Raw genomic sequence first — 16,576 nt, 5'->3', positions numbered from 1 at the left:
ACTGTGGGTACTCTAGTTGGGCGTTGTGACCGTTTGTAATATAAAACCAACTTTAACCTCTTTTTTTTTTTTTAACAAGCGATATAGACTCCAAATTCTTTGGTAGCAAACATAGAGAGAAAAAGATGACACTAGTTTGAAGCCCTGGTTTACTGCTGTTGAGCGATTAGCGTACCAAATTCTTTGGTAGGCCTATATATCGTAGTTTTTGCAGTGGAACTATGTATAAAGAAAGAAGTAGATTAAATTTAAAGGGGCTTGGAGATTTTACCCTATGAACCAAAGGGAGGCGCAATGACGTTGTTTAAAAGCTGCAGAGGCTTCTTTCTGTGTAAGCTACAACAATGACTACAATTTTATGTTACATGCAGGGACGGATCTACAGAGGGTCCTGGGAGGTCCCAGGACCCCTCGGCCATCCTAAAATGTTGCTAGAAATTTTCCGCAGGACCCCTCGTACTCGAACACGAGACCTGTGCAGGCTGTCTGTGTTGCTGCAGCAGCAGGTTGCAACTGTTGCAGGTTGCAACTGTTGCAGGTTGCAACGCAGAAGAAGAAAACAGGGGAGAAGAAGAAAACAGGGGAGAAGAAAGAAAACAGGACATTAAAAAAATTAGTCCAAAACGCAGTGTTTTGGCCTTTTTTTTTTTTTTTTTTTTTTTTGTTAAACCAATGAAATCAACGTTTGAAATTGGTCCACCAAGGCACCAATTACATATTCTTTTTGAAGGGCCATCTTTCCTGTTGTCCCTTTCACTTCCCTTTCCCCGTTCCTTCCACTGCTTTTCCCCCAAATCCCCCCATCTTTCTTATATTCACCCAAAACCCTAAATTTCTAATCCCACCCAATCCAATATTATAATTACATTACTCCAATATTATACCTCCACTTGTTTCAATTCTCCAAGCCACCACTATTTGGTTCCAAATTCAAGTAAGTTTTTTGGTATTTTAATCTAATCTCAATTAAATTATATTAGATATTGGTGGAGATTTTTAGTCTATTATTGATATGATTGTTGATGTGTTTTATGTTTGTATACTCATTTTATAATTGAAATTTAGATGGAATTTTTGTTTATTGGTTGATTGGTATATGTTTTGTGTTTTTGGTTAAATGTGTAGTTTAGAAATAAGAAATATGGAAAGATTTTTCAAGCCAAAGCCAATAGCACCATCTACTTGTTCGGGTAGTTCGAGCTCAAGACAAAATGAGTGTGACATTGATTTTAATAATCTTGAGAGAGACCCGGGAAAAAGAATTCGAATGAATGACTATCCTTCTAATATTCAAGATGAGGTCCGCAGAGCATATTTGCAAATGGGACCTTGTAGGCCTATAAAGTATGAGTTCCCATACACTTTGCATGCAAAGAAAAAACGACGATTTGTTGTTTCGTGGTTTGAAGAATATGATTGGTTGGAGTATAGTATATCTAAAGATGCGGCATTTTGTCTTCATTGCTATCTCTTTAAAATCAACTTTTCACAATTAGGAAGCGATGCCTTCACTGGGGTAGGCTTTAAGAAATGGAAGAATGCAAGAGAATGTTTTGACAAACATGTTGGTCCTATTGGTAGTTTCCACAATAAAGCTAGAGAAGCGGCTAGTTATCTAATGAACCAAAAGACACATATTGAAGCAGTTGTGATCAAACAATCAGAAGAAGAGTGTATGAAATATCGTCTTTGCTTGAATGCATCAATAGATTGCACTAAGTTCTTGTTGCGACAAGGCCTTCCTTTTCGTGGCCGTGATGAAAGTGTCACTTCGAATAATAGGGGGAATTATTTAGAGCTCTTGCAATTCCTTGCAAATCATGATGAGAAAATAAAGGAAGTTGTGTTGGAAAATGCTCCGGGAAATCTCAAGCTAATAGCTCCTTCAATTCAAAAAGATATTGTCAATTCATGTGCCTTCGAAACTATTAAGGCTATTATGAAAGAAGTGAAAGAGAGTAAATTCTTTTCTATAATGGTAGATGAATCACGTGATATTTCAACAAAGGAGCAAATGGCGGTGATTTTGCGTTATGTGGACAACAAAGGTCAAGTAATTGAAAGGTTCGTGGGAGTCCAACATGTTACCGAAACAACTTCAAGTAAACTAAAGGAGTCCATTGATGAGTTCTTGAAACTACATGACTTGAGCTACTCCAACCTACGAGGTCAAGGTTATGATGGTGCGAGTAATATGAGAGGTGAGTTCAATGGCCTTAAAAAAAAAAATTTTGGATGAAGAAAGTTGTGCATTTTATGTTCATTGTTTTGCTCATCAACTACAATTAGCTCTTGTTGCCGTAGCAAAGAAAAACTCTGATGTTGCCGCTTTTTTCACATTGACTAATAGTTTGGTAAATGTTGTTGGATGCTCATGTAAGCGTCGTGATGCACTTAGAGAGAAACAACAAGAAAATCTCTTGAAAGCTATTGAAAATGATTGTCTTGAAACGGGGCAAGGGTTAAATCAAGAAACTAGTCTCAAACGTGCTGGGGATACACGGTGGAACTCACATTATGGTGCTTTGATTAGTTTGATTACAATGTTCTCATCTGTGGTGGATGTGCTTGACATGATTGTTGAAGATTGCTACAATGATAGTGTTGGTGAAGCAAAAAGGTTATTAAAAGATTTACAATCTTTTGAGTTTGTGTTCCTCCTCTTTTTGATGAAATCCATATTAGGAGTTACAAACGATTTGTCACAAGCATTGCAAAAAAAAGATCAAGAGATTGTGAATGCAATGGCTTTAGTCAAGACATGTAAAGAACAACTACGTTGCATGAGGAATGATGAAAATTTTGATCTTTTGGTTGATAAAGTATCATCTTTTTGTGTTGAACATGAAATTGAGGTGCCTAATATGGATGATTTATATGTCATTCAAGGGAAGTCATTGCGTAAGGCTCCAAGAAAGACCAATCATCATCATTACAAAGTGGAGCTCTTTTTCGAGGTCATTGATTTCCAACTTACAGAATTAGATGATCGCTTCGCTGAAGGTAATACCGAATTGCTTATTTGCTTGGCATGCTTGAGTCCGAATGATTCATTTGTAGCTTTTGATAAAGAGAAGCTTGTTCGCCTTGCTCATATGTATCCTAAAGATTTCACGGATCGAGATAGATCGGCACTTCAAGATCAACTTGATATTTACATTCATTTTGTGCGTTCTGATAATGATTTTTCTCAATTGCGGGGAATTAATGAGCTTGCTAAGAAAATGGTGGAGAAAGGGTTGCATCGAACATTTGCATATGTATATTTGCTTGTTCAGTTGGCTTTGGTTTTACCGGTTGCAACTGCTTCAGTGGAGAGGGCATTTTCCGCTATGAATATCATTAAGGGTCCACTTCGCAACAAAATGGGAGATCAATGGTTGAGTGACAGCTTAGTTGTTTACATTGAGAAAGATGTTTTTTCATGTATTGGTAATGAAGCTATCATGGAACATTTTCAGACCATGAAACCTCGTCGTGGACGCTTGAATTAGGATTTTATAGCTTGTAATATTGTTATGCAAATGATTTTTGAATAAAATGTATTATATTTAACTTTTCAATGTTATTTTTGTCTATAAATTTTTTAACCTTTACTATTGGGACCCCCCGAGTTTAAAATCCTGGATCCGCCACTGGTTACATGTCAAAGTCTCACGAGATCTCTGATCCGTTATGCAGGTTAACTACTAATAACATAAAGTCTTTCATTGATTTCTAACTTCTCACTAGTTTGATGGATGCTTTTGCTAATTTTGGTGTGATGAATAGTAATTTTACGTGGTGGGATTAATTATTAAAAAACTGTACAAAAATAATTAATTATTAAAAAATACTGTTTATACGACCAAAATACCCCTGCATTATTTTTGGTTATTTTTGACTTTTTTTGTTTGGGGAGCATTTTTGTCCAAAATTTTTTGGTGAAACCGTGACCCCAAAGGGAACCTGCTGGCTTTATATATACAGATACGTGTCATCCAATACTAATAATACGTGTGCGTAAAATCCACATTAAAAATTAAATGTGCCTAGTTCTTCAAAGTTCAAAGGAATTTCAAGGGTTTTTGGTAAGGTCAATGTTTGCTCACTCTATTTGATTAATTTGCATATGGATATCATGCATGTCGACAAGATATTGTTCTTAATCCGATTCTAATTTTTCAAATGGAGCAGATGCCAAACGTGAAGTGGTTAATTTAAGCGTATATTAATCGATCAGTCAAGGGATGATTATGAGCAGACAAAACCTTGTCGTGAAAACAAATAAATAAAATAACAACTACAATCAAGTCATTTCGTTTATGATTCATATCATAGGGATTTGACGAAGAACAAAATGTCAATTGCCGACTACATGATCCACTCCCCCTCTTCCTTTATCCATGCTTAAATCTGAGAGCACGTAAGATAAATTTACACATGCAGAGTTAAATAGATAATAAAAAAGAGGAAAATAAAAAAAATATGATCCCTAGTCAAGTGCGGAAGTCATATCAATAACTCATTCATTCTCTTTAGGCTATCTGTGATCTAATAGTTAAAAACTAAAAGTTATAAAGTTAAATTTACTCAAAGTAAAATTTAACTTCAAATGTTATATCATCCTCGATGCACAACAAATAAGAATCAAATATAATGTTTGAAGTTAAATACATAATCATATACGACTAAATGCCCAATAACAAAATAAGGAATTATTTGATAGGTGGGCTAAATTAAAATAATTAAAATTTCAAGTATGAACTCTTAAAATCCAAACAATAAACAAATAAACTCGCAGCTATTTCAAGAAAGAGACATCAACAAACTTTCAGACTAAGAGTCAAAGAATAAATATCTATGTCTGGGTGCCTCTTTGTCTTTGGCAAGAAGTGTAGGCTATTGTTTTTTACACTGCAAAATGTCGAGTCAGGTTTGTAACTATGTATTGAATTAACAAACATCCTTCATAATTTATGAGTAAGTGTATTGAGTGGTGAAATGTTACAATCTATAGAGAGCCATGTATTGCAGTAATGACAATGAAGTTTTTAACTTAATACCATAAATTTTTATTGTTGGTTAAAGTGGTTAGTTTTTTAGCATTTAAAACACTTTTATTGTTTTATATTCTCTAAAAGAAAACTAATTAGGATTCAGATTTTTCATTAGTTGGGTAGGTTAGAATCATAAAAAAATCATATAATAGCGGAACTAATTAGTATTTTTAATATTAAAAACCTCAAACCTTCGCTATGCTAGAACCCACCCTAACCATGTACATGGCTCCGCCAGTGTAAATGCAGAATTAAATATTACTTCGCACTTAACTCTAAGTTCATAAATGAATCCAATTGTTTAAACGCGTTGGAGAAAAATTGATCTCTAGACCATTTAATTTGAGATACATGACATTAATATTGATAATAACTCCTTCACCATCAAATTTGAAATAAAAATTTATACCTTTCAAATTTTCATGTGTATTGGAGATAGCCTTAATTCGCAATACTCGTTTTATTTGTCTCTATAGTCTCTATCAATGTGCACTAAACTCCGCATGCTCTCATATTTATTTGTTTTTTTAATGTAATGTGACCAAAATATTTATTAGTTTAGTGTACATGTTATTTGCACCCTAATGCAAATAATATAAGTATTTGAATAACTGAATTCAACTTGTATCTCATCACCAAAAGCACGAGTATGTACCAGTAGTTTTTAATTGGAAGGACCAGGGAAAAAAGGATTATTTTCAATTTACTATTTATAAGGGCATCTTCATTAACGTTTTGCAAAATATTATTTAACCTTGGTTTTGTTAGAACATCGGATTGACTCCTCTGTTTTTTAAGAACAATTCTCAAAATAATAGAAAACAAAGTTAGATTTTAATAAATAAATAAATCATGTATACCATCACTACTGTCACCATCACTACCTTGACCACCACCACCTACACCTCCACCGCCACCATTGTCACCATCACCACCATATTATCCACCATGGTCACCCCCTGATGTAGCCATGACCATCACCACCTCCTTCAATCACGACTACGGTTACCACTGCCACCACCACCATCGCCATTGCCAACATCACCACATTCTCTACCCCATTATCCTCACCACTGCCACCACTTCAATCACCATTGCTACTAACACCACTTCCGTCTCAATCACCATCTGTACTACCACGGCCACCATTATCACCAAACGCAAATTTATATGTTGTTTGACATTTTAGATATTGGTACCAAACACGTTTTCAATGTTTTCATTCTAAAAAATCATTCTCGGATTAAACTACTAGTCACATTCTCAAATAAATAAAATTGAAGAATCCTATTTGTCATTTTTGTTTTACAAAATAATTCTCCAATGTTCAGTTTACAAAACACCCGGATCGGCCCTAAGCTTTTTCATTTCCAGCTTTTAGTATTTAAGGTTTTTTTGTCTAACTTTTGTATCCAAACATTGATTTTAGTATTAAGGTTTTGTCTCATCATCACTCTCGCCACCATTATCATCATCACCCCCACCGTCTCACCATCATCACAATCGACACCACCATCACCATCTCACTATGACTAGCTCCAATACTACCACTGTCACCACCACCACCATATTATTCATTGCCGTCACCCCCACCCGCCGCCACAGTCCGCCGCCCTAGCCGTCACCATCTCCCACCATCACCACTGTTGCCACCTCTCACTACCACCATCCCCACATTCTCCACCCCACTGTCCTCATCATTGCCACCACCACCTCCACCATCTTCACCCTATTATTTTCCTCGCTACTACCTTCACTTCCATCACTATTGCTATAACACCACTTTCATCTCAATCACCATCTCTAGTATCACCTCCGCCCTCACTAACAAGCACAAATTTATATTTTGTTTGACATTTTAGATATTGGTAATAAACACGTTTTAAATGCTTTCATTCTAAAAAAAATTATTCTTGAATTAAATTGTTCGACGTATTCTCAAATCATAAAAATACAACATCCTATTTGTCATTTTTGTTTACAAAACAGTTCAAAATTCAATTTGCAAATGGTCCGGACGGGCCCTAAGCTTTTTCATTTTCAGCTTTTTAGTATTTAGGGTTTCTTTTCTTACTTTCTTTACATTGATTTTTTTGACTACTTTCGTACATTTGTTTGTTAGTTCATCTTCATCCTTTAAGTCGTCCGCATACCAATGACGTAGCATGTCTTTGTCCCTCCTTTGTCCCTCCACATATCAAAGTCCAACCACATTATTAGCTAACAGAAAATTTGACCAAAACACTAACGGATGTATAGACAAGGAAGAAGATTCTTTTTGGATTTACTTTATGGGAATTTTAGAGATCCTCACATTATAGCTGTTAATCATACATTGTGCGGTCAATTTTTGTCAGGTACTATTTATGTTTAATTTTAAATATAAAAAAAATCAAATGATTTCTGACCGTACGATGCACGATAAATAGTTAAAATATGAGGATTTCCACAATTTAGATCCGAATGAGATCCAAATCCTATGAAAACGATTAAAATCAACTCACATGAATAAAGTAGAAATTACTCCAATATATATATATATATTTTTTTTTTTTCCACCGAAGTGCTGTCAATGCATTCTAGGTTTAGTGAATTGGATTTACTACTCTTAGATGTTTGGCACACCATGATTCGAACAAGATTCCTTGAATAATGACCTATTTTGGTAAAGTCGTAGATCGCGTTATCAATTTTGAGTAATGCTACGTAATTAAATTTGTAGATTATATTTGCAGATTAAATGATGTATCACTAATAAAAAATAAACATATTAATCAACATTTAAATAATAATTTAATTATCAACTTTCACGTTATTTAATTTACAAAATTTTGCTTACACATTTAGTCTCTATAAATTATACGCTTCATGTTAGTTTACAAAATTTTACCTACACATTTAGTTACAAAGTTGTACCTACAGCACGTTAATTACCCATCAGTTTTTGTGTGTTGCGCACATGGATCGTGCACATCAAGTGCGCATGACCCCGCCACAATTAAATCCAAGCCATACATCTAAGTAACTTAAAACCAACGGATATAATTAGTCTCATAGAAGATAGGTAAATTTAAAGAAGACAAGCGTGTAAAAACTCAATCATGCATGGCGATGTCCTTGCCTTTCCCCTCGCATGTCGCCTTCAAGAAATTTTTTATTATCTCGAGAATAGGGATCAGTACATTAAGTATTGTAGTCAAGGTTTTAAAAAACGATACGCGCTAATCGAACGGTAGGATGAGATTTAGCGCCTAGACGGATTTAAGTAAATTTATTATATTTCGTGTAAATAAGTGATCGTTTATACTTAAAATATATATAATTTCATCATAAACTACAAAATAGAATGACATATATATTATGAAGTATTTGAAAATAATAAAAATATGAAGAACAAGCATATAATATGTGTTCATTTAAGTATTCAGCAAGTCTCTTACAATTTATTGAAAAAAATAAAATGCAAATGAAAGTTATCTATTATCTATTGAAAAAAATAAAATGCAAATGAAACAAATAAAATGCAGATGAAAGTTATCTATTTTCTATCTATTTTATTATTATACAGATAATAACACTATATGTGACATCCCACATCGTCCAGGGGTGTGATCCTTATATGTATATTCCCATCCTACCTAGCACGAGGCCTTTTAGGAGCTCACTGGCTTCGGGTTTCGTAGGAACTCCGAAGTTAAGCGAGAAGGGGGCTAGAGCATTCCCATGATGGGTGACCCACTGGGAAGTTGCTCGTGAGTTCCTAAAAACAAAACCGTGAGGGAATGGTAAGCCCAAAGCGGACAATATCGTGCTACGGTGGTGGAGCGGGCCTGCGAAGTGATCCGCCCCGGGCGGGGATGTGATAATTTGGTATCAGAGCCTAACCCTGGTAGCGTGTGTGCCGACGAGGACGTCGGGCCCCTAAGGAGGGTGGATTGTGACATCCCACATCGCCCAGGGGTGTGATCCTTATATGTATATTCCCATCCTACCTAGCATGAGGCCTTTTGGGAGCTTACTGGCTTCGGGTTCCATGGGAACTCCGAAGTTAAGCGAGTAGCGCGCGAGAGCATTCCCAGGATGGGTGACCCATCGGGAAGTTCTCGTCTGAGTTCCCAGAAACAAAACCGTGAGGGCATGGTCGGGGCCCAATGCGGACAATATCGTGCTACGGTGGTGAAGCGGGCCCAGGAAGTGGTCCGCCCCGGACCGGGATGTGACACTATATGTAAGATTAAAAACTAAAAAATAGTCCTTTAATTTGTGTCCACATCAAAATATGTATTCCATATCATTTTTAATTACTTTTTTATGGATTTATTGAATTTTTAGTTTGATCATACCAAAACGATCATACCTAAACTATACAACGTACCTACTTGAAATCATAACCAAATTCACCATACCGAATGAAATGGACCTAAACTACATAACTTAACTAATTGAAATCAACCCAACTGACCGTACCAAAACGATTGGATCTAAACTAATTGTCGTACCTAAATGTAAACAGAACCAAAAAAATGCAAACTCCCCACATAGGCCTTTCAACAAACACATGGTAGACATTGTAATCATGTCTTGTTAAGACAAAAATTGGTTATGAGAGCATTCAAAAGCATGACAAGGAAACTGGGTATCATATTCTCCACATATTATCATTATCAGAGCTTTCAAAAGCACGACAAGGAAACTGGGTGTACAATATTCAAAATTTGAATAAATATCAAGAAAAAAACAAAATTAAAGAGCAGGGTTTTCAAAATTATATAGTTGCTATTTGAAAAACTTGAAAATTTTCATTGATTACATGTATAATTGAAGCATGCTTTCATGTCGTGTTTTCACTTTGAAAATCTTTGGTTATGTTTATGAAACTCTGGTTACGGTTCTGAAACTTTGATGGTATCGGTTTTTTTTTTTTTTTTTTTAAACTTCGGTTACGTTTCTGAAACTTTGATGGTGCATGCATAGAATTTATAGTAAAATATGTGGTGTTGTCATAAGTGACATGTCATGGGTACATGAAAATAATAAAAAAATTAGATTAAAAATTTTTCAAATTATATTGTAAAATTCATCTTATTTAAGCCTTTTTATCTCTCCAGCCTCTTTATTTATTTTAGGTTTTTTTAAGCAAAATAATTCTTAAGATTTGCATAACTTATCACTTTAGTATCTGATATTTGAAATCAATAAAAGTAGTTCATGAGTTTGTCCACTATCAATCATTTTGACCATTTAATGAAAAATCTCCATTAAATAAAGTTAAAATGACAAAATTACCTTCAATTTTTATCAAATCATTTGGTCATTTGTTTATTAAATTGAGGGTATTTTTATCATTTTGATACTTACTTAATATAATTTTTCATGAAAAAACCAAAATGATTGAGGTTGGACAAACTCAGGGATCACTTCTATTGATTTCAAATCTCAAAAATCAAAATAATGAATTATGTAAATCTTATAGATTATTATGGCTAAAAAACTTTTATTTTATGAAAAATAGCAATATCTTTGTCGTAATGAAAAAATGTGAATAATAGAAGGTATGGGTCCATTCATGCGATGTGAATAATGATGGGAAATATTTTATGTGTGCCACAATGGACAATCCCTCTGACTTTTGTGCACTAACTTGGTCACGTTTCTTTCGCTGCAGATGTGTTCAATTTGAAAATGCTTTTATTTCTCGTCCTCTAGTTTATTTTGTTTAATTTTAATAAATAAATATAACGTTGCGGTTGTGTTCGATTTGAGATGCTTTTATTTCTCGTCTTTTAGCTTATTTTGTCCACAAATGTAATCATATTCACAACATCCAAATGTTGATCGTACTCTTGCAAATCTACTGTTATTATTCACATTTTCCTTATTAGCAAACTACTAGTTGTGCCATTTACCAACCAAACCAGCTAATAATTTTGATTGAATCAATTTTTGGCAACCGCAAGAAGATGGTTGGCTAGCGAAAATTGATTTTCAGTCATTATGTATATGTGGTTGGCAAGTGGCACAAGAACACGGTTTACCAACCAAACCCAGCCCTAGCTCGATTTGAAATGCTTTTATTTCTCGTCTTTTAGTTTATTTTGTTTAGTTTTAATAAATAAATATAACTATAAGGCCACTTAGTATTACAGTTTTGTATAAAAAGTCTTGAGTTTGGTTCTTATAGATGTTGGATTTGAATTAAATTATTGGGGTTGATCTTTAGGGTTATAAAGGAAACGTGTAGGTTGATAAGTCATGTTTTTAATATATTCGATATTACTATACTAAAAATGATGAAATAGACTAAATTACATAATGGGCTATTCATAATAATTGGTTTGAATTTACCTTTAGAGATAATCGAATATAAGACCTCTCACTTATAAATGAAGATAAATATTACTATATCGTAGTAATAAGTGACAAGTTCTTTTCTCTTAACAATAGTATAGATATACATTAACTAATCAATCGTAAGAGGAGCATAAGTTCTATTATCAACACTACATCTCAATGTACACTCCAAACTTTTTATATTTAAAAAGAAAAATATACTTACGAGAAGTGCATAATCAATTTTCTAAAGTGCCAATAATAGCAACCGAAGAATATAATTCACGATTCGGCATTAACCAAATGATGATGCATAACAAATAGACTACAAGACCACGTTAAGCTTTTGATCAATGCACATGCTATGCATTTTAGACTAACCCAAAAGAGTTCAAAATGCTTGTGACTTTATAAAAAACTTGGAAATGGATCATCTCCGAATCCCTTCCACCAAGTTCTCTCCATCAAATAATTTGAGTTCTTGAAATTTGATCAAATGGCTAAAGTTATTATAACTTTTAAAGTGGGCTCCTGTTTGTAGCCGTTGGATTAAATTTCAAGAGCTCGGATTAATTAATAAGGAGAACTTGGTGGAATGGATTCGGAGAGGATCCCATTTCCAAAAAACTTAATGTGGAAGTGCAATTACATAATAGGCTATTAATATGGGAATTGTTATTATCACTCAAAAAATCTCATTCTACACTCCAAATTTTCTATATTAGGAAGGAAAAATACACTTATAAGTAGTGTAGAATGAGATTTTTAGAGTGCCAATAACACTTCCCATTAATATTCATGAGTAAATCCACCTTTTAGATGTATCACTACCAGGCTAGAAAAAACTTTATAAACTGAGAGAATACGTGTGAGATACGCACAGCTCCAGATCAACGATTTTGAGCCAAGTGATAAACTGGTTGGGCATAAATTTCTGTTTCCATTTCAGGTTTACCACATGGTAAGTTTTGAATAGGTACGAGCTAGAGTCACTTAGCATGGTCCAAATAGCAAGTTAGTGTACCCAAATTTCTAATTTAAATTAATTTTGATGGCTTTGTGGTGGGTTCTCAAGTTGTGGGTGGATTTATCATAAGAGATTCTAATGGTTCACCTCCATTGTGGCTAGTGCCAGCAATCTTGGAGAAAGTACCATTTCTGTTGTTGAAGCTCTTCCTCTTAGTGATACTTTGAGATTTGCAAAGGTCAAGGGTTTTAGGAAGGTTTGCGTTGAAGGAGATTCCAAGCTCATCATTGATGTTATTTTGAACAAGTGCAGTACACCGTGGCGCTTAAAGACAATTATTGACAACATCAGATATCTTGCCAGTTCCTTTTCTTTTATTACTTGGTCTAATGTCTTGAGCGAGGTGAATTTTTTTGCTTATGTCATTACTAGTGTTTGTCAATCGATCCAAAACATTTACATTTGGAATAAACTTTTACCATTCTTGCTAAAACTACTTTTTGTGTCATTTGCAACGTTGGTAGTTCTCAGGGGGAGTTTAGTCAAACTCAAGAGAAATATTATGTAGTATCTCACTTGACTTTAATCTATTCTTTTTCCCTTAGATCAGGAGCACCTTTTCCCATTGAGTTTTTGCTAACCTGATGAAGGTTAAATGAGACACCCACTAGGGTTGGTCATAACCTTGACGTGAGCATTCTTGTTCATCTCAAGCGTCGACATTGCATTAGCTCATCATTTTATTCTTAGAATTCGGCTTTGACCTATTGGGTTTACTACAGTGAATACGGGTTTGTCCCATTGGGTTTACCATAGCCAGGTTTTGGTGAGACTATACTTTTTATACGCATCCCTACTTGGAGACTCGCGTATGCATTGCATGTGCCTGACAAGAAGGCTTCATCAATTGCTTCCACATTTGTCTAAAGACATGATGCTAATGCTTCTTTAGTTATACAAACTCGAGGAAATGTTGTCGTTATTATTTATTATTATATGAATGTGATTATATAAATTGAAAGAGTAGTAATTCTATAGGATCCACAAGATTCTTTTCATCGTATAATTCGTATTACTTGAGAAAGACAATTAAAACTCATATGAATTGGTATCAATAAAGACACAAGACAAAAGAAAAATCAGTCAAGCTAAATACCAAATCCCTTCTTCCATCTCTCTGTGCCGTTCCAGACTTCTCTCCTTCTAAATTGTTATTTACTATCAAGTACATCATCACTATGTATACTACACATAATATTGTTGTAAATATTATTATGTAATATTTTATGAGTTTAGTTCATGTAATGTAAAGTACGGAAACTTTTACGTGACTTTACGTAACCGAATCATGTATAAAGAAGTTCCTCTCTATTCATATATATCATTTCAAACACGTTATGTTTGACTCTGTTTTGGAATAATTATTTTTATTCATACGAATATTATACATGACATGGTAAACGTGTATTAAATTTCTATATTCTTTTTGCCATCTATGAACTATCCGCCTATGGATACAATAAGCTTTGATCATTCAATGTGATTGATTTCTCTTGCATTGTTAAAGCAATATGATTGGCTATGAATCTACTTGAATTTTTTACCGGGACAATCTTTTTCTCTTTGACCAGCTTAAAATTGACAAAAAAAATTTCGAGACCCATTGTATGCCACCACGCCCCCTATTCTTATTGATTGTACATATTCTCTTCTTTAATGAATATCGTACCTTTTCTCAACAAATTAAAACAATAAACCCTTGGTGTGCTTGGGGTACAGACCAAAATGAAATGGAATCAAAGATTTGAGTGGTTCACCTCTCAAAACTAGTCTACATACACTATGTTGCTCAAATTGTATTGATCTCAAGTCCATTCTCGTAGTCGTCTACCCCCTTACAAGAGGTTCATACCCCTTTATTTAGGTCCTCAATGAACCTAGAAGCCTTGTGTTCAACTTCATGTGCTTTCTGGGCATTGAATGCGCCACTTACGTAGAAATCGTCAGTGTTCAGTTCTAAAAATAGCAGTATCAACTTTTTTAAACCCACAATAGTCTCAAACTGACTCTTTATAAACAGCTTATATGAAATTTATATTAATCTTATTTTGATTCTATAAATATTTCAATAAGCATTTCAACATGAGTTTGATTTTGAATCTTCTTCAATCTAAATACTTGTCAATTCAATTCCTGTAATTTTGTTTAGTAGTTTATAAATTAGCAGATGAGCAATTCTTCTTCTCATTTTAGTTTCTCTAATTTCATTTCAAATTTGTATACACGCCATAAATGTAGCTGAAGCTCCTGTCAAGCCTCATCACCCCAAAAATAAAAACATAACCTGACCCAATTGCCCTGGAGAGTCGAGATCAGTCGAGACTTAATCAATTCAATTTTAATTATATATTATTAATCTTCAGCATGTAAAAAAAGAGTATATGGCTATAGTAGGCGGATGACAAATGTATTGGCTGAGCTTAGCTCTGAAATGAATTAAATAAAATTACTAAATGAGACACAAAGATGATACATTTTATGCACGACTTTCTAGGCATTTTATGTAACCGAACTCAAATTAAGTTTATTTTAATAAAAAAAAATTTACCTAATAACTTTATTTAATGTAATCCAACCTCAAATTTAATTTCTCCCATCACATGCATTCAATCCAAAAACGGACACTAAAAGAGAGAATACGCAGAGAGAAGCAGTCTGCCGTGCTACAAAATCTCACAAACCTCCACGATACACCATGTACTATTTTCTCTCTCGGTTTCAACAAATTTGGGTGCTGCAGGGATTTTGCAAAGAAGACTCACTAGACATGCATGACGCTAGATCTAACGGTAATTATCGGCATAGGCCCCACAGACTCATAGTGACAAAATTATTAAAAAAATAAAAGTTTGGAATTAAATTTCCTTCTTTTCCCACTCCCAAAGTTAGGATTTTTTTTTTTAATCTGAACTCCTTTGACTATCCTTCAAAACTCATAGATGATAGATCTTCTCGCGGAGGGACCCGGCTTTTATGCCCTTCCACTTCTTATATATTTTCATCATTTCTTATTTATACGATTACGGTTAAGTCATATTAATATTTTTTATTATTATTATTTTTTATCTTATTATCTTTATAAAAAATTAATATAAAATGTTAACGTGGCTTAACTGTGACCATATAAAATAGGAGGGGATGAGCGTGTATGGGAAGTGGGAGGGTAGAGAAGCCGGATCCCTCGCGGAGAGGCATATTTAGGACTGGTTTGGTATTGCTGTGCTTTGAAAAAAAGTTGATTCTGCTGTTCTATAAGAATAAGCAGATGTGAAATAAAACAGCAGAGTGTTTAGTAAACTTTTTTGTAAAAGTGCTTTTGAAAAAAAAAAACAAAAAAAGTAGTATTATAATATTTGGTAAACTTTTATGTAAAACAGATGCAAAAAAAAAACCGGTTTTTCAAAGCTGGGTTTACAGCTTCTTGTTTTTTGCTTTTTTTCACCCAAAACTGTGAAAAAAAAGCTGAAGTTGAATGTTTACCAAATACAAAAACAGCTCCCAGCATTTTTTTATACTAGATTTTTTCAGAATCACCTCAAGTAACAAACCAGACCTTAAACCTGCTAGGCTTTTTTCAAGTGATTCGCCGGGAAAAATTTAAGTTCTTCTAATCGGATAGGGATTTTTGGATATATGGTTTAAATAGGAAATGAGATAGCAGAGATGAGAGAGAGAGAAAAGGGCTTTCGTAAGGGGCATTAGCTGAAACAAAAATAAAAATTAGTCATGAACATAGACTTGTTTTTTATCCGTGAAGCTTTAGTTTTTTTGTCCTTATTGTATTGTAATTTGTCTTTTTATTAAATTTCAGGCTCAGTTATATTAAATAAAGTTATTAGATAATTTTTTGTTAAAATAAATTTTATTCAAACTCTTTTCATTAAGGTTTTTTTTTTTAATTATTTCTTTATTCTCCTCTATTTCATCTCTTGTATATTTAACTACAAATTAGGCTACTTAGTACTACGATCTAGTGTTATTCTTCTTCATTGGTAAGTGAGAAGTTTTAGGTTCGATTTTCACCAAAGACGAATATGAACCAAATTATTGCTAATATCATTTGTTCAAAAAAAAAAAAAACGACAACAAATTGGACCCTCCAAGTTTAAGGTGGTTTTTAAAATGGGCCATGAGGTTTCACTTTTTCATATTTGTACTTCTGTCAGTTAGAACATATATA

At 33.9% G+C, this 16,576-nt stretch overlaps 1 protein-coding gene across 1 annotated transcript; it reads left to right on the top strand.

Moving 5' to 3' along the window:
* Positions 1–344: 344 nt before the first annotated feature.
* LOC137707684 (uncharacterized) lies at positions 345–3,494 on the top strand. The gene is made up of 3 exons (XM_068446589.1): positions 345–522; positions 1,497–2,201; positions 2,305–3,494. Exons 1-3 carry the CDS (start codon positions 345–347, stop codon positions 3,492–3,494), a joined length of 2,073 nt encoding a protein of 690 aa, XP_068302690.1.
* The last annotated feature ends 13,082 nt before the right edge of the window (positions 3,495–16,576 follow it).

Source organism: Pyrus communis, chromosome 11 (genome assembly GCF_963583255.1).
Source record: "Pyrus communis chromosome 11, drPyrComm1.1, whole genome shotgun sequence".
In the NCBI taxonomy this organism is placed as follows: Eukaryota; Viridiplantae; Streptophyta; class Magnoliopsida; order Rosales; family Rosaceae; genus Pyrus; species Pyrus communis.
The sequence above is the reverse complement of the archived record's forward strand: the minus strand, read 5'-3'. Positions and strand labels throughout refer to the sequence as shown.